General features: G+C 39.6%; 1 protein-coding gene across 1 annotated transcript in view; it reads right to left on the reverse strand.

The window, feature by feature from the left end:
• Positions 1-8,237: 8,237 nt before the first annotated feature.
• LPL (lipoprotein lipase) overlaps positions 8,238-26,697 on the reverse strand; it is a 45,687-nt gene continuing 27,227 nt past the window's right edge. The window contains exons 4-12 of the mRNA XM_069484794.1: positions 20,313-20,473; positions 19,109-19,288; positions 17,756-17,867; positions 16,809-17,042; positions 15,310-15,552; positions 12,879-12,999; positions 11,452-11,634; positions 10,379-10,483; positions 8,238-8,350 (exon numbers count right to left, since the gene is read on the reverse strand). Coding sequence (XP_069340895.1) covers position 8,350; positions 10,379-10,483; positions 11,452-11,634; positions 12,879-12,999; positions 15,310-15,552; positions 16,809-17,042; positions 17,756-17,867; positions 19,109-19,288; positions 20,313-20,473 — 1,340 coding nt within the window. The 3' untranslated portion in view covers positions 8,238-8,349. The remainder of the gene's footprint in view (positions 8,351-10,378; positions 10,484-11,451; positions 11,635-12,878; positions 13,000-15,309; positions 15,553-16,808; positions 17,043-17,755; positions 17,868-19,108; positions 19,289-20,312; positions 20,474-26,697) is intronic.

The raw sequence follows: 26,697 nt of genomic DNA on the forward strand, positions 1-26,697 counted from the left end.
TTAGAAGTATAGCTGGGCCAAAGTGTGTATCAAATTTTAATTCTGAAAGGTACACTGTATTGCCCAATTTCTCAAAGCCACCTCCACAATGGGGACATCTAAGAGCTAATTTTCTAGCCCATACTTGGATATCAAAGTGCTGAGGTCACAGTGTCACTCAAGCACTTCAACCAACTCTTTACTTAACTAGTACTGTCACGCCCTCAGTGTATGATACAACCTCACATGATGCTGGCACATATGGTGAAAAAGGAAAGTTATTTTTTCTTTCAAAATCAATATTAAGGTATTAAAATGATATGACATCTTGACATGAAGATCTTCCTTCCTTCTTTTCTAACTTCTGCTTTCCATTGCTTTTTTTGTAAACCCCAACTCAACTCACCCACTCTTTCCTAGTGGCTTTTTTGGTCAATTATCTCAGTTCCCTTTTGTATTCTTTTTGTTTTCTCCTTCTTAGGACATACAGGAACATCTCTTTCTAGAACTCATCGTCTTCCTATTTGTTACATTCTCGAGAAATTCATTTTAATGAATCAAACAATGTATTTTTAGAACATCCCACATGTTCTGTTCCCAGGAAGAATGAGTGTACTGGTCAATTTTTGTTATACCCTCTGTTTGTAGAAACCTAAAGAAATAGAGACATGGAGAGTGGAATGGAAGGTTTCATTGATTTATGCTACTGGTCAAATGTAAAAGTACTTACTCACGATAGTCACCATTCATTTATTTATAAATTTGTTTAACAAATAATTCAAATAGACCAGGTATGGTGGCTCATGCCTATATTAGAGATTAACTTGCACTTGCTAGAATTTTACATAAATGGAATAATACAGTATGCATGCTTGTCGGCCTCTTTTTACACAGAATAATTATTTTGAGATTAATCCATGTTGTTGAGTGTATCAATAGTTCATTCCTTTTTATTGCCGAGTGGTATGGATTCAGCCCAATTTGTTCACACATTCACATGTTGATAGATATGTATGTGTCTAGTTTATAGCGATTACAAATGGAGCTGCCATGAACATTCATGCACAAGTTTGTAAGGACACATGCCTCATTTCTCTTCACCAAATACCTAGGAGTGGAGAGGCCGGATCGTACGGTAGGTGTATGGCCAACTTTTTATGAAACTGCCAAGCAGTTTTCCCATGTGAGTGTGATACTTTACATCCTCCTCATCAGTGTATGAGAGTTCTAGCTGCTCAGTGTTATTGTTATGCTCTCTGGTGATTGCTGCTTTTTATTTCGGGGTGTTTAAAACACAGTTAATGTGAGTGGCATGGTTAGATTTAAGTACATCATCTTGCTATCTGTTTTCCATTTGGCCCATCTGTTAATTGTTCCCTTTTCCCTCTTTTCCCTGCCTTGTTTTAGGTTATTTTTAATTACTTCATTTTATCTTCCTTTTTCTTGGTTTATTAAATCAAATTCTTTGTTATTTTATTCATTGTTTTACTATTTATGGTATAAACTTCTAACTTATCACAATCTTTCAAGTGATGTTATATGACTTCATTTATAGCACAAGAACCTTATACTATTATAGTATACTTCCTTGTCTCTCCTCCCATCCTCTGGTTTATAGTCATTTGTTTTCCTTCTATAGATGTTATAAGCCCCCCACTCTTCCTCCCTCTGTCCCTTCCTTCCTCCCTCCCTTCCTTCCTTTCTCTCCTTCTTTCTTTCTTAAAGGTCTCAACTTAACATCTATTGCAGGCAACTGCTAAAGGCCCTTAAAATGCAAAACTTAGTAACACACACCTTTACCTGCAAGGACTGCAGAGATATACCAACTATTTAAAAATAACTTAGTGGAAACTTATAGGAGAGAACATGTGGGTGAAAAAAAGATAGCACTGGAGGCAGAACTCTAGAGATTCTTTCCTGTATATCTGTCTCTTGCCCCGTACTCTGCCCAGCAAGCTCCAGTTGCTCTGGCCTCCCTAGACACCCAGCTCTGTTTCCCCAGCTCAGAAGACTGGGCTCACCTGGGTCCCTTCTCCTGTACTGCAGTCTTGAAACTCTCCCCAGATTTAACCTGAGACAATTGTAGTGCTTACACTATTTGTTTCCCTTTTTCATGGATCATGTTGTCTAATGCTTATTTTCTTTGAAAACCATTGTTTCATATATTTTGTCAATTTTTTTTCAGTTCTTATTACTCCATCTTGGTTAGAAATAAAAGTCAATAGAGATTCCTTTTGTAGCAAAGTCCATGCTTCAAAATTTGTTAATGAATCTTTGGCAAACATATTTCAGTCCCCTTGAGTAGATACTGAAGATCACTGATACCCAAACTTTTTGGCACCAGGAACCAGTGTCATGGAAGACAATTTTTCCATGGACTGGGGGTGGGAGGGTGGGGTATGTGGTGTGGAGCTCAGTTTTCCATGCAGAGGCTTATTACAATACATCCTATGATAAGAAGTCTGAAAAAATCAATTGGAAGACTTTTTTTTTTTTTCCCTGTTGAAATCCTGATTGGTATTAAAAGGCTTAACCAAATTCCAGGATCCCAGACCAGAATGAATTAGTGTCCCCAAGCAGCTGCAAGTGGCTTATAGAGTGTCAATGAGAACAGCCAGGCACAGACGTGAACTCGGTGGGCATGGTGAGAATGCTGATAAGGTGGGTTAGAGGTTTGGTGTATTCCAGAAGTGCTGATAAGAATAACTTATTAGACAGTGTCATTCTGTTATTATAATCCTGTGTTCCAAGAGTCTTTCCCTAATAAACAAAATAGAGGCCGTGTTTGGAAAATTACTGTCTCTAAATATTTTAAGAGGTCATCATAGATTTATAAAAGCATATTTATTTTAGTTTAAGGTAAGTAGGAAAATAAAATATGCAACCCTTGACACTTTAAGGGAAGAAGACGTGGGCTGTGGAATCAAACAATAAGCTATTCTGCATCCCAGGAGAGAAATCACTGGTCTAGAAATTGGTGCATAAGTCAGTCATCTCTCTCGTGCTTAGCATAGGGACGCAGGCTGTGATTTGTTTAGTGGCACAGAGGCCAAAGCTGTGGACAGAGTTATATGCAAGCATGTGCATGACATAGGGGAAAACCCACCTGCCAGTCCCCGTCTCATGTCTTCCCTTTAAATCCCAAGTCTTCCAGGTTTCTGGATAGCTGAGAGTCTAGCTTTCCCCTGCATTATTCCTTCTCTCTGGGGCAACCAGGCTCTAAGTGAGAGAAAATACTTGCCACACCCTGCATAGTGCCTGAAACATGGGATGATATTGGATAAGCCTGGCCAGCACTTGCGAGGCAATGCCCACTGGCTTTTCTAGCCCTTCACTGAGACCTGTGTGCAGAGATCTCCACAAGGCTTCCACTTGCCTCTCCAGAAAGCTCCCAGGCCCTGAGTGGAAGGACCTAACACCACAATTGGCTGGAGGCCTGCAATAAAGAAGGGAAGACCACCTGGTGACTTGCAGTCATGCTACTGCCTGAGGGCTGGTGTGATGGGGGAAGACGGCCAACTCAAACACAAGGAGTGTCCAAACCACAAGAATCTCATGAGTTTTTGCATGCGGAATCCGTCTGCTGGATGGCAACCCGGTGGAAAGAAGGAAGGAATTTAGTTTGTAAGTCAGTTGGTTAGTCGTAGCCCCAAATATCAATGGATATAAGAATGACTCTTTATAAATAATCCTATTATGTGGAAGAAGTATATTATTTGTAAAAACAAAAATGAAACAATTGCAACAATAGAAACCACGGAGCTGATAATCCATCATCTCTCGCCTTACCAAAGGAAAGGGGCAGAAATAAGAGGATTCTTCCAAAATATACCTCCTCTGGTTCTTTTAAAATTTGGTTTCCTAAAGGTTTCGTTTATAAGAAACAATTGAAGACTCATCTATCAGATAAATCAAGCTATGCGTATTAGTTATCTATTGCTGCATAAAAAGTCACCCCAAAATTTAGCAGGCGAAAACAATAAACGTTTATTATTTCATAGTTTCTGTGGGTCAAGAATCTGGGAGCGTTTCGATGGGGCAGGTCCTCTCACGAGGCTACATTCAAGCAGTTCTGTCTCTGAAGTGTGACTGCTCCTGGAGGATCCACTGAGGTCATTCGTGTGGCTGTTGATGGCGCAATCAACATCCCCATGGAGGGTTCAGTTCCTGGCCACGTGAGCCTCTCCAGAGCTTCACTCACAACATGGCTTCCCCCAAATGAGTGGCCCAAGAGAAAGGGACAGCACAAGGGAGCATCCAACATGGAAGCTGCAGGCTTCATAACCCAACTTTGGAAGTGACAGACCATCACCTCTGCCACACGCTATTGACCCCACGAACTAGTTGGTGTTCATGACACAGAGTGAACTTACCTGGAAGCCCTGCCACCTCACATACTGCGTCACACTAGTCACAGAGGAAATGGGATGGGATGAATGCAAATCCATTTTATCCCGGTAGAGGACCAAGAACCGTATCTTCTAATGGTAAGTCGATTGTGCTGTTTGCATAGAAAGCAAGCTTATAACTAAGCAAGTAGTTTATAATGTGTTTGAGAGGCAAGATGATGTAAATAAAGGAGGACACACTGAGTTATTAATTAGCAACAATCGCACTCGTTTCATGTGTGTTATTACCTAGCTGTGTAACATCAGGTAAGCCACTAAACCTCTTTGGACTTACCAGCTAAAAAGTAAACGTGTCACATTAGATTATTGCTAATACTACTGCTACTTCCAAAAATGCTTGTTTGTTGATATTCTGATTATACGGGAAAATCCCCAGTGAGATTCAGAGGATAATTATCTGCATAATTATCTTACTACAGTAAGAGAAGTGCCTCACAAATGGGCCTGTAGTGTGAGTCAGGGCTAAGATAAGATAGAAATAGAACAAGGTTAGGACAGCATTCGCTCGTGACAAATGCCCTGTGCTGGGCCCCTGGGATCCAGGGCAGTGGATAAGTACTGTGGAAAGTCCTTGTTCAGGGGGCAAGAGTAGGGGGACCTCAAAGTGCCGTTTTTATAGATGACGTCTGCAAGCTCATGACTGTGTCATCCCACAGGCCTATGTGTACACACTTTTAAGAACTTTACTGGGTACCATTTACATGCCATAAAATTCACCTATTGTATATTAAAGTGTAAAAGTCTGTGATTATTAGTAAATTGAGAGTTGTGCAATCATCATCTTGATCTAATTCTCATCATTCCCAGAAGATCCTTCATGTTTATTTGTAGTTGCTTGTTCTTCTAACTCCCAGTCTCAGTAACCTCTAATATGCCTTCTGTCTCTGTAAGTTTGCCTTTTCTGGAAATTTCATATGAATAGAGCCATTCCATTTTGCATCTGGTTTCTCTCATATAGGAAAAGGTTTCTGAGGTGTATCATGGTTTAGTGTGTTTCAGCAGTTGGTTCTTTTTATTTACAAATAATATTCCATTGTATGAATATGTCACATGTGGTTAATCTTGTCACCACTTGATGGACATTTGGGGCTATTGTGAATAATTGTGGTATGGACATTTGTGGACAAATCTTTGTGGACCTATGTTTTCATTTCTCTTGGGCATATACGTAGTAGCGGAGTTGCTAGAACAAATGGTTTAGAATCCCGTGCTTAACTTGTCAAAAACCTACCTTCCAAACTGTTTTCTAGAATGGATGCAACATTTTACATTCCCAGTAGCAACATCTGCAGGTTCATATTTCTCCACATCCTCAACAACACTTGTAATTGTCTATCTTTTGTGTCATATCCACAGGCATCCATGGGCAGTGGCCAAGTATAAACTGGGGAGTACCCTCTAATCAGGGGGATTACAGCTCCAGAAGACCCCATGCCTAAATGGCAATATTTGGCAGGGGTGGGCACTGCAACACTTGTTTTCTGGGCTAAATTCTTCCTGACTGTATAAGAAGCAATCCCCTCTTAGTTGGCATAAAAAGACTGTATGCTATTCACCTTAATTACCAAGGCAACCCAAAGCAAACTTCCAAAAAAATGCATCCTCTGAATAGTTGCAAATGCTACTGAGACCTCGGAAACAGAGGTGATGCATTGCGGAAAATGGTCAAAGGTATTTTATAGTAATCTAACATTTTACTTGTGAAAAAACATATTGCCAGCAAGAAAAGTCCTGTATATTTTATTCAGGCAAAATTCTCTATCATTTTCCTCTAGAGTTAGTTTAAAGGACATCTAAGACTTTGTATAGCTTTATACAAATATAAGTATTAAAAAATACAATATAATGTGCACTGTAATTCTCAGAAGCTACATTATGTACTAAGTATAGTGGTTGTGCAGTCAAAATGTGCTGAATGCATCTGCCCTGAGAATGAATTGACTTTCTTTAGGGGACTAAAAATGATACAAAATAATGACTTACTGTTGTAACAAAATGTTGTGAATTTTATTAAAAGCCGATTCATTATTTCTTCACATAGTTAAGTAAGTTTCTTTCTTGTTTTGTGTTAAAGCCCATTTCATTGTATTATTTCATAAGAGTGAATTGACTCAGCGAGACCATTACTGATGAAACATGTACGAAGTTAGCACCACGCACCTGCAAATGCAGATAGCCACAATGACCGCCCCATATGTACAAGCTCCCTTTACACATCCACACATATATTTACAGCTAATAAATAAAATTGAAAGCCTAAGCATCATATATATATATATCTATATATAGCAAAGTCTTTAGAAGCCAGAGTTCCCAGTGCCATGTGCTAATTCGGTGAATTGTTTAAGTGAATGCACCCTAGGTCAAAACCAAAACCAGAAGATTGATGAGCTAGCAATAAAGGGGGATGCCAACGACAAATCTTACATCATTTTATTTTTAGGGAGAATTCATTCCAAGGCTGAGGGAGTCAGTCACAGCACTGGTCCTCCATTATGTACGCACGACTGCATTTCTCAGATATAGGGTTGAAGTTCTGGCACATCTGGAACCATTTCTACTCCCGCGTGTTCTAATACATCCCTGGACTGATGGTTTTACTTTCCAAATCACGCCGAATGAGAAGCGCACACCTTAGGCAGGAGCATGTGTTCAGATACCCACACACGTTCACAGTTTGGGTTCCCAGCAATAGCCTCTGAGATAGTTGACTTCTTTATCATTTTATAGTTTTATATATTGAAAAGCATTCTGAACATAGGAGATCGAGTTAATAAATAATTATTCACTCACTCTTAGTTGTTAAAAACAACACATAGCAACCATCACGGCACTGCCCATGGCTACTTGCACACGATGGTTTATAAGCACTGCTTATAAAGATACCCCCAAAACTTTTCCACCATTTTACTTAGTAAAAACGGGCTTTGTCTAAACTTTGTAGAAGCTCACATGATGCAGAATTTGAATTTGAACACATTTTTCCCTGTCGAAGCCAGAACAAAAGACACACACTCAAAATATGACTGAAGCATGAGTAAGATAAGCCTGACATGGATTAGTAACTACTGGATATGGAAGGATTTCAAATTGATGAAAATCTGATAGTAAAATCATCATTTTCTTTCTGCACCATTCAAATTATGTGTCAGCGGAGGGTTACGGGGTCATTTTCAACATTCATCCAAAGAACGTTGTTAAAATATAATCTTGAGACAAAAAAAAAAATAGGAGGGGAGAGAGAAATTAAACTATAAGCCCTATTAAGAATTAATTGATCAAAAAAGAATTAATTGATATAAATTTTATATCTCCTTTAACTTTTCATTTTGCCATGACGCAAGCCAACAGCGGAGACTGTTTGAAGGCTCAGTGCTTCATCAGCCCACTCTCTGTCCCTCTAAGTCACAAGTTCCTGGTTAGCTCCTGGGCCACATCCCAAAGGCAAGAGGAGAACCATTCCAAAAAGTCAGGTGTTTCTACTGCTAAGTAGTAGGTGGGTCTGACTTAGGCCACAGAAAACAATTTTTCTATATTCAGACTTGGAGAAAACTTTGAAAAGGCCTCAGTCCAAAAAATCCAGAATTCCAATTAAAATAGGAGGTTCTAACCAATGTTAGGCCATGGCTAAACATGCCCCATGAAGGAGTCTTACTTTACTGTGGGCCCGAACAATTCTTTCTTTCTCAAAGGACAAAATGCAGTGCTTTTCAGATCTGCGTCTTTCATCGTCGGAGGATGTGCAATTTGACCACCATACTCCTCAAATGGAATTAGCCACTTTTTAGTATTTTGAGTCTGTCTCCTAGAATAACTAACAAGGATATAGCTGGGATTAATACTCGGGAAAACCCACATTTAAACACCCAAAGCACGGGGCATCTTTTGTAAAGGTTACTTCATTGACTTTGTTCTTCACAGAATTCACGTGCTGTTGTTCTCTCTGTGGATTTGCCCGGTTTCTGGGAAAAAGCAGAGGAAGAAGGGGAACTTGTTATCAGCTTTGTGTTTCCACAATCCCCTCTCCTCCCCCACCATCTTTATGATGACAAAGTTTTCAGCCGGAAAATCGTAGGAGTGAAAGACACTCGAACAGCCATCGTTTTCAAAGGACCGAGCTGAATGATTTCAACATTCAGAGGATTGCTTACTTCTAAAATTTATCCAGTGAAAAGCCTGTTCCATTTCTTTTCTTGAATTAACAGAAGATGGGAGAAAGAGAATCTTTGATTTGATTGATTAATTTTAATGACAGAGGAAAGAAGTGACAGGTGATTATCAGTCTGATTCCTGATTACCTCCTGGATGAAGTTCAGGTGCATTTTTTTTTTTTAAAGCTGACTATGTATCTGTTGTTTCAGTAATCCTATCATCATATGAGGAATGTCTCATTAGATGTACTGAAATAAATTCTTATAACTTATATAAATAATATGACCAGAAGTGCTTTCTAAACAGCTGGAGTTACTTCCTCATTTGGGGGGTCTTGTTTTTACATTCACATATAGATTTAAAGTTGTAGATGATCAGAGAAGAATATGTGTGTCATTTGTGTGTCACATAAATGCATGTATAAAACTTCATCTAGGAGTTTCTTTCTAAGAATTGAAGAAAACGTGAAATTCCCTCAGGAAATCTGAGGAAAAACAAAGCAATAACCACTTAGTAAAAACAGTCTCCACTTAGAAAAGAATTGAGTTATTCTGCCTGGCCTCAATACCAATAACTAGTCTCCAATTTAAATTTATCTTGAGTGCTCTGACATGAATGGTTTGGATCTGTGTGGTCTCATCTTGTCATTCAAAGTATATATGCCATAATCACATTTTATAAAAGGTTAAAAATATAAATATATATGTATAAATAAAGTCTGAAAGGATATAAATCAAAATATTAATTGGGGTTGTCGCTTGGTGATAGGGTCACAGTGATTTTCTTTTTGCCTACTTTCCCTAATTTATTTATAATAAAAATGTATATGTCATATTATAAAATAGAAATTAAAAATTTAGAGATGTTCCACATAGAGTCTTTAACATACTTTCTCCAAACAGGTAATTCTCATTCTGTACTTTTATCTATAAATGCAACCAGCAAAAAGGGACAAACCAAAAGCAATTGCTTTTCCTATTTCCAGATGAAACTGCATCCAGCCTTTCCCATTGTTTCTCGTGTCCCTGGCTGGTATGACATGATCTAATATTTCTCCCCTTTGTACCTGCAAGCCATTAGCACTTGGCATCTGGCAGGGGAACCAGTGGAGGAATGAAAATGACATATTCCAGGAATTCACAAGGGGAGTGGGGAGGGTCACATGCTTGGTCTACACTTAGTACTGACGCTCTGGAAAGATTCAGCTGCCAGCTGCCACGCGGATTAGCCTTAAAGGTCAGGTAGGAAAGAGCCAGGGAGTTGTTTTGAGATACAGAAAAGAGAACAGTCTCCTACATTCTCAGTCCATTAATTAGCTCCCCATCTTTGGGGGTTTTGAGGTGGGTGCTTGGGGCTGCCCCTTTGGCTCTCTGTCCTGGAGTCTGCAGACTCTTAGAAAACCAAGGACTACGTGGCTGCAGCTGATACAATGAGATGTTTTACTTCCTCAGCCACATCCTGGGAAGAGCTGCACCCATAGCCATAATGGCAACTGCTACACTCGTGTTACGTGTGCTGAAGATGGCATTTGTAAAGGAAGCAGAGATGCAGGACAGAAAAAAGCAGAAGTGAAGATTTGGAGGTAGTTTGAGAAATATAATAAAAGCTAAAATGTGCACTTTGGATGAATGTCAGGGCTAGGAGAAAAAACACAAGGAGAAAGAAAAAAGAGGAAATACTGCAAAAAGCAATGGACCCATCTGATACACGGACAGAAGGACTGAGAAAGACAAGAATCGGGGCAGGCCTTTAGTGACAGGGTGAAGAGGAAGTCGTGAAGCGGCCTCCCTCGGGATGCAAGCTCAGATGTGCAGAGACCTTTAGCCCAGAATGCTCACCAGCCAGACTTTTTATTCAGAGACTTGTCGTGGCACTTCACAAATATCGCAGGTGCCTTTCCTTTCTGCAAGTGAGACACTTTCTGCCTGGAACAGAAGATCACCCTGTGGAAGAAGATGGATATGAACACATCACGTGGGACAAGAGAAATGACTGCTCAAAATTGTACAGTTTGGTCGTGCTGATTAATTGTTTGGATATTTTCCATAATTAACTGTAACACTCAGGCCACATCGGAAGCAGAGGGTTATTTGAGAGCCTAACCCAGGGTTCAGCAAATGAGCTAGTTAATCAATCTAGACAGACAGGCATACAAACAGCCTGGAGGAGTCTAATACCACAAGGCTTTCACCAAGAGAGATCCAAGACCAACTCTCCCACCTCTTGGCCACTGTATTAGAGAATTCAAAGGGAATTGGCTTTCAACTGCCTTAGAGAAACAAAAATTCTGCATAGCCTTTCTGTCCAATGCTTTCTTTTTGGTTATCAAAGCAAACGACTAAAGAGAAATAATTTGACAATCCTAATTTGAAGACTTGTTTGCATTAACAATAATAGCACACAACAGTTTGCAAAAATCCCTGTGCATTTAGTAGAGAAGTTTTAAATTCTGTGTGGCTCTCTGTGCAATTTATTTTATAGATACATGTTGGGTGGGGTTGGGAACACAGGTTGAGATGATCTTGGAATCTCATCCTTCTTGAAGAGGCTGGTTTGACTCTTTGAACGTCAAAGTAACATCTCTGAGGTTTGCTCCCTAAGTATTTGGTGTTTGCAAGAAATAGTGCTACGTGGGATGCTGAGATTCTTGACTTCTCATCCCAGCTCTTGCTATGAATACCTGTGACCAATTCAGGGCTGAAGTGTTCCTTCCATGAAATGCACAAATACCATTATTAATATTTCCCCAGTGTGATAATGCAAGCATACTGCTAAAGAAAATTCTAGGTATAATTATCTAAGCAAAGCTTCCTAAGGTTTCACCTGAATGTTGAGAGCTCCTGAAATATCTGTCCCAAGGTAATGACATTAGGGTGAGTTTGAAGTGAATAGAGAAAATTAAGTTAATTACTTTTTTTGTGTCTCTCCTGCTTTTACTCTGATCTTCTCAATAGCAAAGCCAGGGCTGCTCCACCAGTTTGACCAGCTGAAGTATGAATCACTATTCCATTTCAGCTTCAACATAAGCAGCTCCCCAATATCAACCTCCGTGTAAATTAGGAAGGAGTATGTCTTATTTGTGGAAACCTCCGGCCTGAATTAAAAAAAATAAAAAATCAACAAATTTGGTTAGCTCTGGAAATCAGCTTTTCCCCCCTTTTTTCTCCTCCCAAGATGTAAATAAACTTTATTGTTTGGAGGATACTTTAAAAAATGCAAAAATTGTCCAATAAAATACTTGAAATTAAAGTCAAGGGCATTCAGTGTATTTAAAAAGGTATTCACATTCCTTTAATCTATTCCAGTATTTATCCTAACAACATAAGCTATTAACATTTTAATACAATTCTTAAGAAAAAAATCTATAAGACAATCATTCAGAAACATTATTTTCATTTTCATGTATTTCTTTTCAATTTGTATTGATATGTGAACATATTTTTACTTAGTCACATAGTACACATATAATTATCCTTTCTTTGTTCTCTTCGTATTTTATCTTCTACTTTTTGCCATGTGTGACCTAGTTTACTATAATTATATTATTTAAAGGCTAGATTGATATGATTGGCTTAGTAAACCACAATTCACTGAACCATTGACTTAATAGTGGATACTGAGTTTCTCATTTATGCTGTTAAATGTACCACTATAATAAATTGCCATACTTTCAATTTTTTAAAAATTTTTGTTGACTATTTCTGTAGGATAGATATTAGAAAAAAATTACTTCATTCCACGTAATAACATTTTATAGCTACGGAAAGTTACTGCCATGCTGCCTTCTTTACCTGGAGTGTTCTATCAACGAATGATACGCCCAGTAGTGCGTGATTGTACCGCACCTCATTAGCACTGGGTATGTCAAAAGATTTGTTCATTTAGTAATTACCAAAGGATATCATAAAGTTGCCTTAATTTTTTATTTCTTTGATCAATAGTAAGGGGTAAACCTTGTCATGGGCTTTTTATTACTTATACTTCTATACACATTATATATACATCTATCTACAGAGTGTTTTCCTGTTGTTCATTTTCTTTAATGTCAAAACTTTCAAGGGAATTTTATTGTTGTTTTGTTTACAAACAATTGTAAAAAAGAAACAAGCAGATATAAAATGATAAAGGAAAAAAATGAATAGTGAATAAAAATAAAATGGCCAATTTGAAGAATTTTTTCTTCCCACTCTAAAATAAAGCAAAGACCTCAATTTTGAAGCCCCAGTTTCTTGCACTAGAGATTTGTTTTCTAGGTGTCCCACTCTACTTCTGTTTCTCAGACTAACGTCCAGGGCAGGTGGCAGGGCCACAGTGACCCCACACGCCACGGCTACTCACAGGGTGAAAGGGATGTTCTCACTCTCCGCCACCGTGCCGTACAGAGAAATCTCGAAGGCCTGGTTGGTGTGTGTTTCACTTTTGGTCCCAGAGAAATGAATCTTTACTTGGTAATGGAATACTGTAGGGGAGGAAATTGGAACACACAGTGATTAATCATTGTGGAAACACCACGACCCCCAAACAATCAGGCAATTCAGAACCACAGAACGTATCTCGCGAGCGCCTCAAACCGTCAGTGTGGCTTAGAAAGGTTTCTTTATACTGTGCAGTGTTCACGCCTAGAAAATGCAGATCTTGAATTTCACTCCCTTTCAGAAAAGTGTGGCTTTAACGAACAGGAAAAACCCAAATGTGTCTGAATTGACAAACAGTCCCAGGCATTGGTGGGATACGCAGGAGACCAAACCAAAAGGCCGAAACTCCCAGGACACTGGTCCCATGAAGTCCACCCTCCCTGGCTGTCTAGTCTCTGAGCATCTGTACCGAGCACATTTGGCATTTGATGCTGTGTCACTGTAAGTAACCGTGTTTCTCCTGGTTTCATGGGCAGAGCTGCCCTCCCGCCCCGACTGTAACCTCCTTCAGGTCAGAGGATCGTATCCACCCTCTGAATTCCTCCATCATCTAGCACAGGGGAGTATGCAGCAGGCTCACAATAAAACCCACTGCACTGAAGCATCGGCGAGGCCGCAAGGACTGCTTTGCAAAGCCATTTCCTAACGCGTTCTGTACTAGAAAGAGCCTTCGGAAGCAGGTACTTGAACTTCCACATCTGCTCCCTGTTCTTCCTCCATCTCTACCAAATCCCTGAGCAAGTGGGACTGGGGGGAGGTGAGAGGAAGGGGGAGGCAGCAGGCCTGAAACACAGTCATGATGACGGGGAAAAAAAGAGTTATTGGGATGTTTTGTCTTCTATGTCCCTAGACCCGTGGTCAGATTTGTTTCTTATTTGTGTTTCTGTCTATTAAATGTACTTTCTCTTAAGCTAGGACATAGATTTCTTAACGCTACCTGTTTAGAATTTGGCCAACTATATTTCGATGCTACTTTAGACACTCGTTCTAACAAAAAAAATTTTAATATGTTTTGTTGTGAGCTTTCTGATGACAAACTCTATTTTGCTTAGATGCCTCTCTTTTTATAATAAAAAGAAGCAGCAAGATTCTAAGCAAAAAAAAACCCCAAACAACAACAACAACAACAACAACAAAATGCCACAGCTCTAAGAGGTGAAGGGAAATCGGGTTTGGGGTAAAATGGAGCCCTTGCAGACCACAACGACACAATGACAGGTGAGAGCAGGAGAAGCTGGGAGACGCGAGGTGCCCCCAGCAGACACTGATGGAGCCCTGAGCACACACGTGTAGGATTCGGGGTGAGTGAGACATGTCTGTGTCTTTGAGATTATGGCCCCATGGTCCCCTCCTTACCACCCCCCCACACTCTCTGGTTCTGAAGAGTCAGGGAAATTGAGGTTTCCTTCATTGCCTAAAAGGTTTCCTTCAGCTACAAATGCTCCAGCCTCTATGCCATCAAATGCACCTCTGCAGATTCTAACAAATGGCCTTACACACTGGCACCTACAGCAGATATATTTTACCTTGGGGATTTGTTCTTTAATATCATCCCTTCCCTGGGGCTTCTACCTGGATTCCACATGAGCCAACCTTTCTAAAGTTTGTCCCCTCTTGTCAGAGACATCTGATCACCTGCTCTCCCATTTCCCCACCATTCCTTTAGATCTTGCTCTAAGCAAGATGCCAAGCTTGAAATTCAAGTGGGAAAAAAATTCATGGCAAAATGGAAACATCCTAGAAGATCTGGTACATTCTTGCCTCCCAGGGGTAGTTCTATTTAAAAACACAGATAGTTCTGGCATTCGTGTAAAGCAGACTTTAGAAGTGGCAAACTTTCTGTACAGGCCCAGGGAGTAAACACTTTACGGTCTGCGGGCTGTCGGGTCTGTCTCAGCTATTCAACTCTGTTGTGGTGGCAGGAAAGCAGCCTTAGCCAATATGGAAATGAAATGTGTGTGGTCCTGTTCTAATAAAACTTCATTTACAAAAGCAAGCAGTAGGCTAGATTTGGCCCAGTCGAAATTCTGGGGCTTGCTGACCCCAGGAAGATGGTTTCAAATTGGCTCTGAGCTCAGTGCTGCTGCGCTGGCTCATGCTAATGGTCACAGTGACAGAGGAGGGTGGCAAGCAGGGCTACAAATCCTAGGCTGAGCACTGGGGCCTTCCTGGCAATGGCAATTATGGGCATCAGTAAACCGGATCAATGCAACTCCCTCTCCAGCAACAGAAACACAGCAAGGGCTCAGGGTTCAGTGGCATAACATCAAAGGACAGAGTCAGTACACGAGATGCAGCGAGCATGATGCAAATAGGACTAATAGATTTCCTCATTTCCAGTAGTCACTTCCTACCTTTGTAAGGCATCTGGGAACGAGTCTTCAGGTACATTTTGCTGCTTCTTTTGGACCTGACCTTGTTTATCTCATAGCCCATATTATTGCAACGGTTCTTCCTGCAACTCAGGCAGAGCCCTTTCTCGAAGGCTTCCTTTGAACTGCACCGGTAGGCCTTGCTTGGATTTTCTTCATTCAACAGGGAGTCGATGAAGAGATGAATGGAGCGCTCGTGGGAGCACTTCACTAGCTGGTCCACATCTGGGGAAAAAGAGGCACAAGGGAAATTTCAACTCTGTGCAAATCCACAATGAGTGTTTCATTTTGCATGTCTGAAATAGGTTAGGTGTGGTGTTAGAATAAAATGACCCTAAGATATAGGCCTATGCATCTATGACTGTGAGCCCTATTTTAGGAGGTATTCTTGGTGGCACCTGCTCACCTATGTCCAAGGTTGTGCAAGTTGCAAGTTCATGGGGGAACTTCTGACTTTTCTGCTGTCTTATACTTATGAGTATGTTCGTGAAACCATGATAAGAGACACCTAAGGTAGAGGTTAACTTCCCTCTTTTATCACATTCTCCTCCTGTTTTTATTTTCCTAACTCTAACCTTAACCCTAAAGCATCTTTCTCTTACATTAAAGGTGTCTAATATTCTAGGTACTTTGAGAAACATACAGTAATTCTAGAAACCACATCATAAAAGACGTAACTATGAAATGAATAGTATTTTGTCATAGATATGTATAACTGAGGACTGTGCCCCTGCTAATGATTTGTACATCAAATGAACCATAGAAATAATAAAGCAATGTTCTAAAAACAGGTTTATTACCATAAGCTTTTATAACAATTGAAAATAGTAACATATGCTGTAAGTTCTATAAAGTGTACACAAAAGCAATTAGCATGTTGACTGCAGGTAGGTCCCAATGTCCATAAAGTATGCAAAGGGCCCTTAAAAATAAATCACAAATTTAACACAAGTTAACATGATAATTAAAGTAAATATTAAGCTAATATTACATTATTCTCTTTTCTTAGAATTTTGGAAGACTCATTGCAGGGGGATGGAGATTGGTTTTTGATTTGTCCATCTCTTAAAAAGGCTAACAAGGGAAATTTGCACTAATTAACATCTCTTTCGTTTTCAGTAAAATCCAAAATCACCCCACTGGCTTTGCGACTACAAAGTGTGACAACATGTGGCCAGACAACATTTTACAATGCTATTATCAAGGTCAGTGGCATTTTCCTGTCTAAATCTCATCTTTACTTTCTCTTGCTACTACAAGTGCAGTAGCCAGTGTAGCCTACAATATGATAAATAAAAGGTATAATGGCTGGCAGTCTGGCTCTAAGGCGATCATGCCAAACACGTCAGAATTCTCCATAAACATATTTTGGCCAAATGTATACGCAAAAACTACATACTTTGGTGGTGCTGGGTAGGGCACTGGGTCGATAAGGGTTCAGGACAGAACTCCCATTTAATTCACCTCTAAATCGTATTTACCTCCGAGGCCTCTCTGTGCAATCACACGGATGGCTTCCCCAATGTTGCACCCTGGTTGAAAAGTGCCTCCATTCGGGTAAATGTCAACATGCCCTATTGGTTTCTGGATTCCAATACTGCGGCCAGGGGACCCTCTGGTGAATGTGTGTAAGACATCTACAAAATGCGCGTCATCAGGAGAAAGGCGACTTGGGGCTTCTGCATACTCGAAGTTAGGTCCTGCTGGATCTAGGCCTTGATGGGGGAAAAAAAAAGACAGATTCTTAAATCTCCATTAGTATGACATTAGCATGTCATTGCTCATCATTGGAACGTAACTGGCAGCCACTTAGATTCTCGTTAGCTCTCATTCTATAGTCACTGGATCTTTCAATTACTAAGAGAGCTATAAAAGTAAGCTTGGCTCCTTCTAAAATGATTTTGAGTCTCTTAAACTAGGCATCATCAAGAGATTTTCACTCAGGATGGCTTGATTTCCTTTTGTAAATGATTTCGGAATCCGTTAAGAAGACCTTTAAACAGTGATGGGTTCTTTCTCCCTCTCTCTGTATGTCAAACCTTGGCTTAGAGGACTGTCTTCTTTCCAAACGGCCTCTGGAGTTGATCCTGTTGGTTTTTCCTAGTAGTGATGTGAGAAGTGACTACACATGTGCAATATGCTACCAAAGCACAGCAGAGCGAGAGGAAAACAGGCTTCTCAGAGAAATCTGTGGGCTTTCTTTGCTTAATTCTGCATTATACCTGTGCTGTTGCCAGCAGAGGGTGAGCCCGTGAGAGCAAGCCTCTGTATTTTATCTTATGCCTGAAAGAGCCCTACAACGAGATAATCAAGTACCAGGCTTATCGGAAGAACACCACACACATGGGTAATTAACAAACGTTCTGATCTTCTTTCAGAATTAGAGCCATCTTGACTCTTGTGATAAGACCAGAAACTGCTCTCTTACCAGTAATTCTGTTGACTTTCTTCTTGGTCAGACTTCCTGCGATCCCAGCAGCATGGGCTCCAAGGCTGTATCCCAAGAGATGGACATTGTCCAGAGGATAGTTAAATTCCTCCTTCGGAAAAGAAAAAGGAAAAAAAAAAGGCTCTTATCCCTCTTTGCCAAAGATCAAAACTAAAGGAAGTAAAATGAGTCAAAATATTATTTTCAAAATACAGGCAATACTGAAAATTAATTCTACTTATTTTAATTTGGTGTTACAGGTAAAAGAAAGAAACATATTGTCCAGTGTTGAGAGTTTCTTTTTCTTTAACAGCAGATTGACATTAGGAAGTTTTCCATACATCTGATACAGTATTTTTATATTTATATGTATCCATATATGTGTATATTTGTACATATGCATATATACAAATATATATTTAACTTCACCCCATTATTCCCTATTCTAAATATACTACATCACTTTATTCTTAAAGGCCAGCCAAGCAATGACTTATAATGAGAAACTATTACAGTGGGAAGGGATCAGAGACACACGGTCCAGCCTCCTCATTTAGCAGGTGGGAAGCCCGAAGTCCAGGGAGGTGACTGGATTTGCCCCAATTCACTTGCCTGATTGGCAAAAGAGCCAACAAAAATAACTTTTGTCCTTTGATGATCAGTCTAATAAATACAGCTTATTTTTTACCCTCTAATTATCTGGTTTAAGTAATTTGGCCTTGTCAGAGTATTAGCTTCCTTCCAACCCCAAGATACTTTTTCAAAGGTACTTTTCAGAGAATAGTCTGCCAAAGTGGCTCCCTCACTGCTGAGACAGAACTTTGAACCCTCAGCCACCTCAAATCCTCAGTACCTTCCCTGCCATAGTCTTCCTAACTCAATTCCATCACTCCCCAACCCGCGACAAAAATCTGCATTCTTAAATATCCACACCAAAGAATAAATACGATTAATATTTTCATCAAAGAGATTGGCATTCTAACAGAAGTCAAAGCCAGGGTAAAACTTCCACGTGCCAGCCATTGGTGGGGAAGGATTGGCAGAACATGCCATTTCTTTCCCCTATCCTGAAATAACAGGCTTTTGTCTGCTCAGCCCACGGAGTTCTTGGTCTCAGCAAATCTATTCACTGTGAAAATATCAAAGGACAGGGCAGGGCAGGGCTATTTATTGGCTTTATAGATATTATCATTCTTATCAAAATGCTGCTTCAGGCTATGCTCATTTTGAAGATGTGAACTGCCCCAGAAAATACCTACATCTAAGTAAAAAGGCAGAAAGACCAGCCCTCTGTCTGGCTTCAGCCAAGAGCTCTGTTTTGGACACATAAGCGTCCTCCTCCCCCAGCCTTACCTCCATCCAGTTGATAAATCTGGCCACGTCCTTTCCCACCAGCTTGGTGTAGCCTGCAGACACTGGGTAATGGTGTTGAGCCCGGGACAGCCAGTCCACCACGACGACATTGGAGTCTGGTTCCCGCTTGTACAGGGCGGCCACAAGCTTTGGCACCCAACTCTCATACATTCCTGTCACCTGAAGAGGATGATACAAGTGTTCTTAAGACACTCACGCACAACTTGTCATGGGCACGTCAGCTCAATACACATACATAACATGGAAAAAACAAACTTGCAAGGAAGCCCATTAGCTCAGACAGAAAAATAAAACCCCAAAAGAGTATTCGGAGACTTATGACTGCCCCTTCCAAGGCAAATTTGAGTATGCCAAAGAAGGGTTGTGTTGAGCTCAGGAATGACAGACTGGGGTTTACCATGCTTTCAATTTTGAAAAGTATATTTTATGAATTCAGTAAAATTTTAACAATTTATACTATAAAAGGAAAGATCAGTCTGAAAGCAGAATGGGTCTTTGGGGGAACCAGTGGGAAAACCTCTCTAGAGCAAAACCGCAAGGAATTGCACCAAACCCCTTCTCCTCCCTAACCAGCCAGCCCTCTCTCATCTCTAGTAAAGCTTCCTGAACTTTAAAATTGGAGAATGTTGGAAGTGGAGGGTCCTTAGACACATCTAGTCCAAACTCTTTGTTTACAGATCAGTAAATTGAGGCCCAAAGATGAGAAGTGACTTCACCCATGTCACAGAGGTGGAGAATGGCAAGGCCAGCACCGGGACCCACACCTCCTCTCTCTACTCCAGCCCTCTCCTCACTCTTGCAGACTGTTTGCTTTAGGAAGGGACCTCGGGTGATGTACTGGGTGATGCAGGGCCATGCCAGGCTTCCACCAGTTCCCCACAACCATAACCTACATTCTGCAGATGGGCGGAGCCTCCTATCCCCACCTCCCAGGAATGGCTGACTCAAGGACACAAAACAGGTCTGTGTTCAAGTGAAGGTTGGCACTGTCTAGGGAAAGTACTCATGAACCTGTGGCTTTAGATCCCACTCAAGCCAGACTTGCCTTTATTCAAGTTTAAAGCAAAGCTATTAGAAGGCAAGCAGAAGTATGGGCTGTGGACCCATCATTGGGTCCCACCAACTAGAGCGAGCCAGGATGCCCCGTGGACCCTGGTGCATTCCTTCCCGAAGAGCCTCTTACCGTCCAGCCATGGATCACTACAAAGGTTTTGCTGCTGTGGTTGAAGTGACAGTTGGCCACAGACTCTGCCACTCCGGGTATGAGGTGGCAAGTGTCCTCAGCTGTGTCTTCAGGGGTCCTTAGGGCAAATTTACTTTCAATGTCTATAAAATCTCTTCTTCCTGTAATTCAGAAAAAATTGAATAAGACGTTAACTGGAGGATTGTTTGTTTTTATTTGCCGGAATGGTACATTTTAGGTTCACAAGCAACCACCACTGATGCTATTTTTGTTTCTGTTTTTTTAAAGATGAATATGGATAGCAAGAACGACAGATGCTTCAGTGGTGATCAAAGGTGATGGAGAGACTTGTTTTGTGTATCATTTCACCCTCTTAAAATCTCTAATTACATCAAAATAATTTTTTCCCATAATACTATACAATTAGGCTTGTTCGAAGGAAAGTTGTTTCTTCTTCATGAAGAAACATAATTTTAAAAAAATATTAGCAGTAAGAAAAGTTGGAAGCACGAGGAAGCTTTTGTATGAAGTTGTTCCCACCAGTTCAAAATGTTTTAAGAAATCATTTAATGGGTGGTTCAGAAATACCTGTGCTAGGTGTGAGCTGTGGTTAATTCATTTCCCAAATATTTCCTTTTCTATTTACGTCATTACAATTTTACACGCAAAGTCAAAACTTAAAAACTATAGTAAAGGAGGTTATAGAAAGGGTGCACTTTTGTTCTTCATAGTGAATCCCAAACTGGGTAAAGAAAGAGAACCTAGCTCTTAAAACTATGGACAATAAATCTAAATGTTAATAAATCTTCATGGGGTATTTGTAGACAGTATATATCATATTACATTGAATACTAGAAGTAAATTATGTTGTAAATAAAATCAGATCCTTTTTACAGAACAAAGCACAAAGGGAAGTTATATTAGGGGAAATTATTTTCCTTGTCTAATAAAAAAGTAAAAATAAAAACCCTACCTATTTATTAATATTGTAAGAAGGCAATAATCTGTAAATTTTAGATTTTGCTAAGCAAAAATTTCAGGAGATAAATAAATAAGGTTGCTAGGAATACTTCTACTTTCTTAACCTAAATATTCTCTGTTCACAATTCAAAATTTGAAAATCTATAATTTCAAAATAACACTGCAAAAGTCAGGCCAAGAATAAAAATAAAAATGATATAGTAACAGTGAAAGGGCAGGCATTTGAATCAGATTTGTCATATAATTATCTGAGGACTGGCCAACGTTTTTCTTTTAATAATTACTTTCCAACATTCCTTGAACAAGATTGTGGTTACTTGCCAAGTGATTCATTATATGCAATCAGTTGATCTCACACACCACACACACCACACACACACTCAACCACTTAAAATGTAGGAGAACATTTCTTTATATTTATTAGAAAGAGGTAAGTTTTATTACAAAAGCTAAAGACTGTAAGATCATTTATTCAAATAAGAGTCTATGCTAAACTATTAAACTTTAAAGCTCTTTTCAATTCCATATAGTAAAACTGCACTGGGATCCATCCATCCACTAAGAATATACTCTACCTCTCATCTTATTTGAAGATGTTGGGTCTCTTTCTTTTTTGCTAACCAGAAAGCACTCTGGTAGCTATATTATTCATCTGATAGAGGAAAAAGAATATTGAATATTTTTAATCTAATTCTTCTTTCATTGCCCAAGAACTTGACTGTTAGAAAGTGCTTTAGAAAATTTAAAACTAAATTAACTTCACCCTCTCCCACGTCTCTCTACCTCAAATAGCTCATACCTCCTCTCCAACAATCTTATTTTAACATGTTCGATTATCAATCTTTCCAAAGCAGAGATCATCTGAACAATCCAACAGATAAAACTCCTTTACCAACTATTTGCCAAACTGGTGTTTAAGACTATTTCTTCGTACAACCCCAGAAGCTTTTACTTTTAGTCTATTTGTCATTCATTTTTAGTCTATTTTTTACCTTGAATTATGCAATTTAGTGGCCCTGGTATTGCTGGTGGTTTTTAAATGACCTACAACATTCTTTGAAATTACTAAGACTGGCTTTGTATATTTCCATGAAAAAGAAAAGTCTATCCAATCTATAGATCCTGTATCAGATTATATGTATGGTTCACTGATAGCTCAAATTTCCCACAACCCATATTTCTGTTGGGTCCATAGCTTGGAAAGAAAAATAATAGGGAATTCATATATTCTCCAGCAAACTGCTATGTGGAGACTTTCATTTCACTTTTAAAGGAAACGATTCTTCATTTTAAGTTTGACAGGAAAATAGTGCCATTCTATGTGAGTGTGATGGTTTTAATTCTACCACAGGTATGAAATCATAAATCTTATTGGTGGTTAGGCAATCTTTCCTTCTCTTTGTGTTCTTATAAGAATTTTCACAATGTCTATATTTGCAACCCCTAAAGGATGTCCTAGCATCCTAAAGATGAATGTGTTTCCCAAACCTCTATCAGCCCTGGTGCAACTGGCTTAGACCAAGTAGAGGAAGATGGTGGCTGAGTCAGTCAGTATGTGTGGTTGTCCCAATGCACCCTGGGATTGCTTCTGGGTGGCAGATGAACAGATGTTACTGTTACTAAGGAAACTGTTGTTTCCCATACATAGAAATGGTATTAGTCATTCTGCGTTTATCCAACTAGATGGCCTTTTATTGTATCCCTTAGAAATTAAGGCCACCTTAGAATTGAGAGAGAAATAGAAAGAGAAGAAGGAAGGAAGGGAGGGAGGGAAGAAGGAAGGAAGGAACGAAGAGAAGAAGGAAGGAAGGAGGAAAGGAAGGAAGGAAGGGCCTCCATCCTGAATTTGACTTAGCACATCAGTACCACCTGCCAACCAGGCCCCAGCAGAAATGTCCTTATTGAGCACTAAGGGGAGATCTGGGGTACCAGGCAAGCTACAGGTTAACACATTTCCTATGTAATCTTTATCCCTAAATTCCTAAGTAGATAGCTGAAAAATCTGAGTGTGTAAACAAAGATAAAGAATTTATGTTAACATGGATAATAACTCAAAGAGATGAAATTAAGCTGAGAAGTTAAAGCACTTAGAGAAAGGTAAATTTATAAAGGGGATATTATTATTGCTAAAAAAAAAAAAAAAGGAGCATTGAGCATCCTAAAAAAAAGCAACAGGTAATACTCTAAAGGCAGATCAGAGCAATCAGATGAATAAGATTAACATTCATATGAAGACATGAGTTAGGGGAGCTCAACTGCAGTACAATTCTCTTTGAAATCTCTACTTCTAATCTCTCTCTCTCTCTCTCTCTCTCTCTCCCCAACACACACACACACACACACCCCACGGATTTCATCAGTAATTCATTTGCTCTCTGAGACTGATGGTCACGGTTACTGACTCAGGCAGCACCTGCAGGATGCCAAAAACCAAGCTGAATTACTGAATTGGTCCGTTTGTTGAGGAAAAACATCAATATCATTATCTGACTGAATTGACCGATCTGTTCAGATATTCCAGTACAGACAATGTATAGAAAAAATATGTGTTTTAGTGAGTATTAAAAACAAGTCCTGTACTTACCACCTGAATTTTACATTGAATTTTCTCCAATATTAGGACTGAACATCCACACTGCTAGAAAGAAGGGTTTAAAAATAGGTTCGGAGATGAGTGTGAAATAAATGGCCCAGTTGAATGAATTAGACTGAGCATGAACAAGTGTAAGTCATCATTATTCAAGGGGATCTTTTGGATTGGTTAATAAAATATTTTGGTTGAAGGTCACCGTGTAGGCATATTTAAAGCAAGATTTCTTTAAAAATTGCAATATGAAATTCTTGTATTGTTAATTTGAAATTACTTCCTCCCTGTCGATAGACATGGCAAGTGGAAACATTCAGTTGTCTCAAACTAACACAATGGAAGCCAATGATTACCTTCCTTGCTAGCAATTGTTTCATTTATGGGAAGGCTGGATAAAGACTTGAACTCTATTTTAATTAAAATGTAGGTGCCAAGTCTTACTCTAGTTTTCATCAAAAAAATCTGACTTTTCATTGTATTTTAAAGCATTGTTAAACTTATATATTAAATATAAATTAATCTGAGTCAGACTAGTATTGTCCCTACTTGTTTGCATAGAAACAGACTTTATCATCTAAGAAAAACACATAGATGAACACACACCCCAAAGGGTTGTGTGCCATGAACACAGTGGCTGGATTAGACTGAGTCGCCATGCCAATTGAGTCATCTTTGTTGTATTCTACTGCCAATTAGCAGTGGGGACATTTTCTTTTATTCATTCAAAAAGTCAAAATCACCAAACTACTTAAGATAGCATGTGATCATTCTGAGAGAACAGACTTGGAAGAGACAAAAGAATAAGCTGGCACAAGTTAAGGCTCATTTTCAGTAGAACTATATATGTATATATGCAAAACCACCTGAGGTAATCCATTCCTCCCTTCCTAATAGATATTTATTTCCTCCACTAGTATGGACTAACATTTGTTGAGTATCCAAACTATGTCACTGCACACAGACATTCTTAAAATAGCCACAAGACAGCAATGTGCAGTCATACAGCCCAAATGACATTGTTCATAGTAAAATTTACTCTTAGTCTCTGAGTAAGCTGGAATCCTATCGTATTTCTCCTTCAGAAGCTAATGGACCCTTCAACTTTTGCAAAGAGAGAATGTGGCCAAAGCCACTTGTGACAAAGATTTACTCTCAGCTTAAAAAGTCTCTGTTGATAAAAAAAAATTTAGTTCACTGTGGTGAAAAACTATATTTAGTGACTACAACTCTCCCTAAAAAGTTGTTGTTGCCATAAAAGTTAGAAAATACCTCATGAGTAAATTCAAATGGCATCTCCATCCAGACTTAAAAAATAATAATACTCATGTCTTGAATACTTTCCTTGCACTTTGTGATCCAAAGTCATCATCAACCATCATTTTGATGGCTAGAACATCTTCACACGGCAGGCAATGCAGCCTTTGTGGTAATAATGTGGGAAGAGACGACCATCAGAGAGATGAAACTAACAGTAAAATGTTGTAAGTTTCAAGGCACTTTCTTGAAGAATCTGACATAATCTGACAGTTTGGCAGTAAACTATATAGCCCAATTTCTCCTCCATAAAAAGAAAGAATAGAAGGCTGAGCTAAAAATATGCTGCTGCAAAAAAAAAAAAAAAAAAAAAAAAAAATTAAAATTTTCCATCGCAATTCTTCCCCTGTACCTGACTCCCACCTTTCAATACAGCTATTAATCAATCACTGCCTGGCTAAGCTGTTCTCCAGTGACATCTGCTATTTTGCTCTCATCTCCCTTCACGTTTAACCCAGATGTTTTCCTGGAAATTCACCACGGCCAGTCAAATAGAACTGCAGCTGCTGGGCACTGACCCATGTGCTCCCTCTCCTAGCTCATCCAGTTTCCTCATTGGGGCCACTGCAGACATGGCCGTGTCGCCCAGGACACAGAGCCCGAGGGCAGTGCCTTTTAGCCTCATATTCTTCTTAGAAAGAATCAAGAATGAATAAGTAATCTCAGAGCCCAGAGGAGGTGTTGGATATCATTCTCCTGCAGCTGCCACTTTCTCGCCCTGGAATTCTCACATTCCTGGATGAATGCATCTGGAGGATAGAGGGGCAGAAAGTTGCTGTGATGGGACAGGCACGATAGGGACAGGGTCGGGTGGAAATGGAGGGAATGAGTGGGAGTCATGTCCAGTCTGCTTAGAAATAATCCTTCTTTAATACATTTACAGCCAGGAAAAGCATGTGCTGGTTAAAATCCGATTAAATTAATTAAGCACATGAGTACCCATTTCAATCAAAGAGTTAAGAATCAGAGGAGCCTCAGAGACCTTTCAGTCTCACCAAAATCCTCCTGTTCCAGTTGAGGATGCTAAACCCAGACAAACGACACTGTCTAGCCCAAACACATAGCATCCTAAACCTCTAAAGCCTAGCAAAAACTTAAAATGTGGATGACACATTTCTGTGCCTGTTTGATGGTGAAAGTAACGTTATTCTACGGTGTGGTTTCTGAAATACGGATTCGGAGTTGCTTGCTACCATGCTCTTGGCCAGCGTTAAACATTATGGAGGGGAACACTGGAACATATAAGATGTTTAAGGCTTTCTCGCTGACTCTCCCGTGTTCTCAAACTAATCTGATAGGAAAGATACTTGTCTTTTTATCCAGTTCTGCTTTGATAGAACCTACACTTTTTTTAACCCAACAAAAATGTTCTTTCACGAATTAATGCCAAAATAAAACAAACGTTCAGCTGCAGTCAAAGCCATGGCACAGAGACTCCAGAGAGCACATCCGAGCCACGCAGCCCTAACTGCAACTCCACCACGGAAGAGAAAAGGGAATGTT

The sequence above is a fragment of the Eulemur rufifrons genome, chromosome 12, assembly GCF_041146395.1.
Source record: "Eulemur rufifrons isolate Redbay chromosome 12, OSU_ERuf_1, whole genome shotgun sequence".
Taxonomy (NCBI): domain Eukaryota; kingdom Metazoa; phylum Chordata; class Mammalia; order Primates; family Lemuridae; genus Eulemur; species Eulemur rufifrons.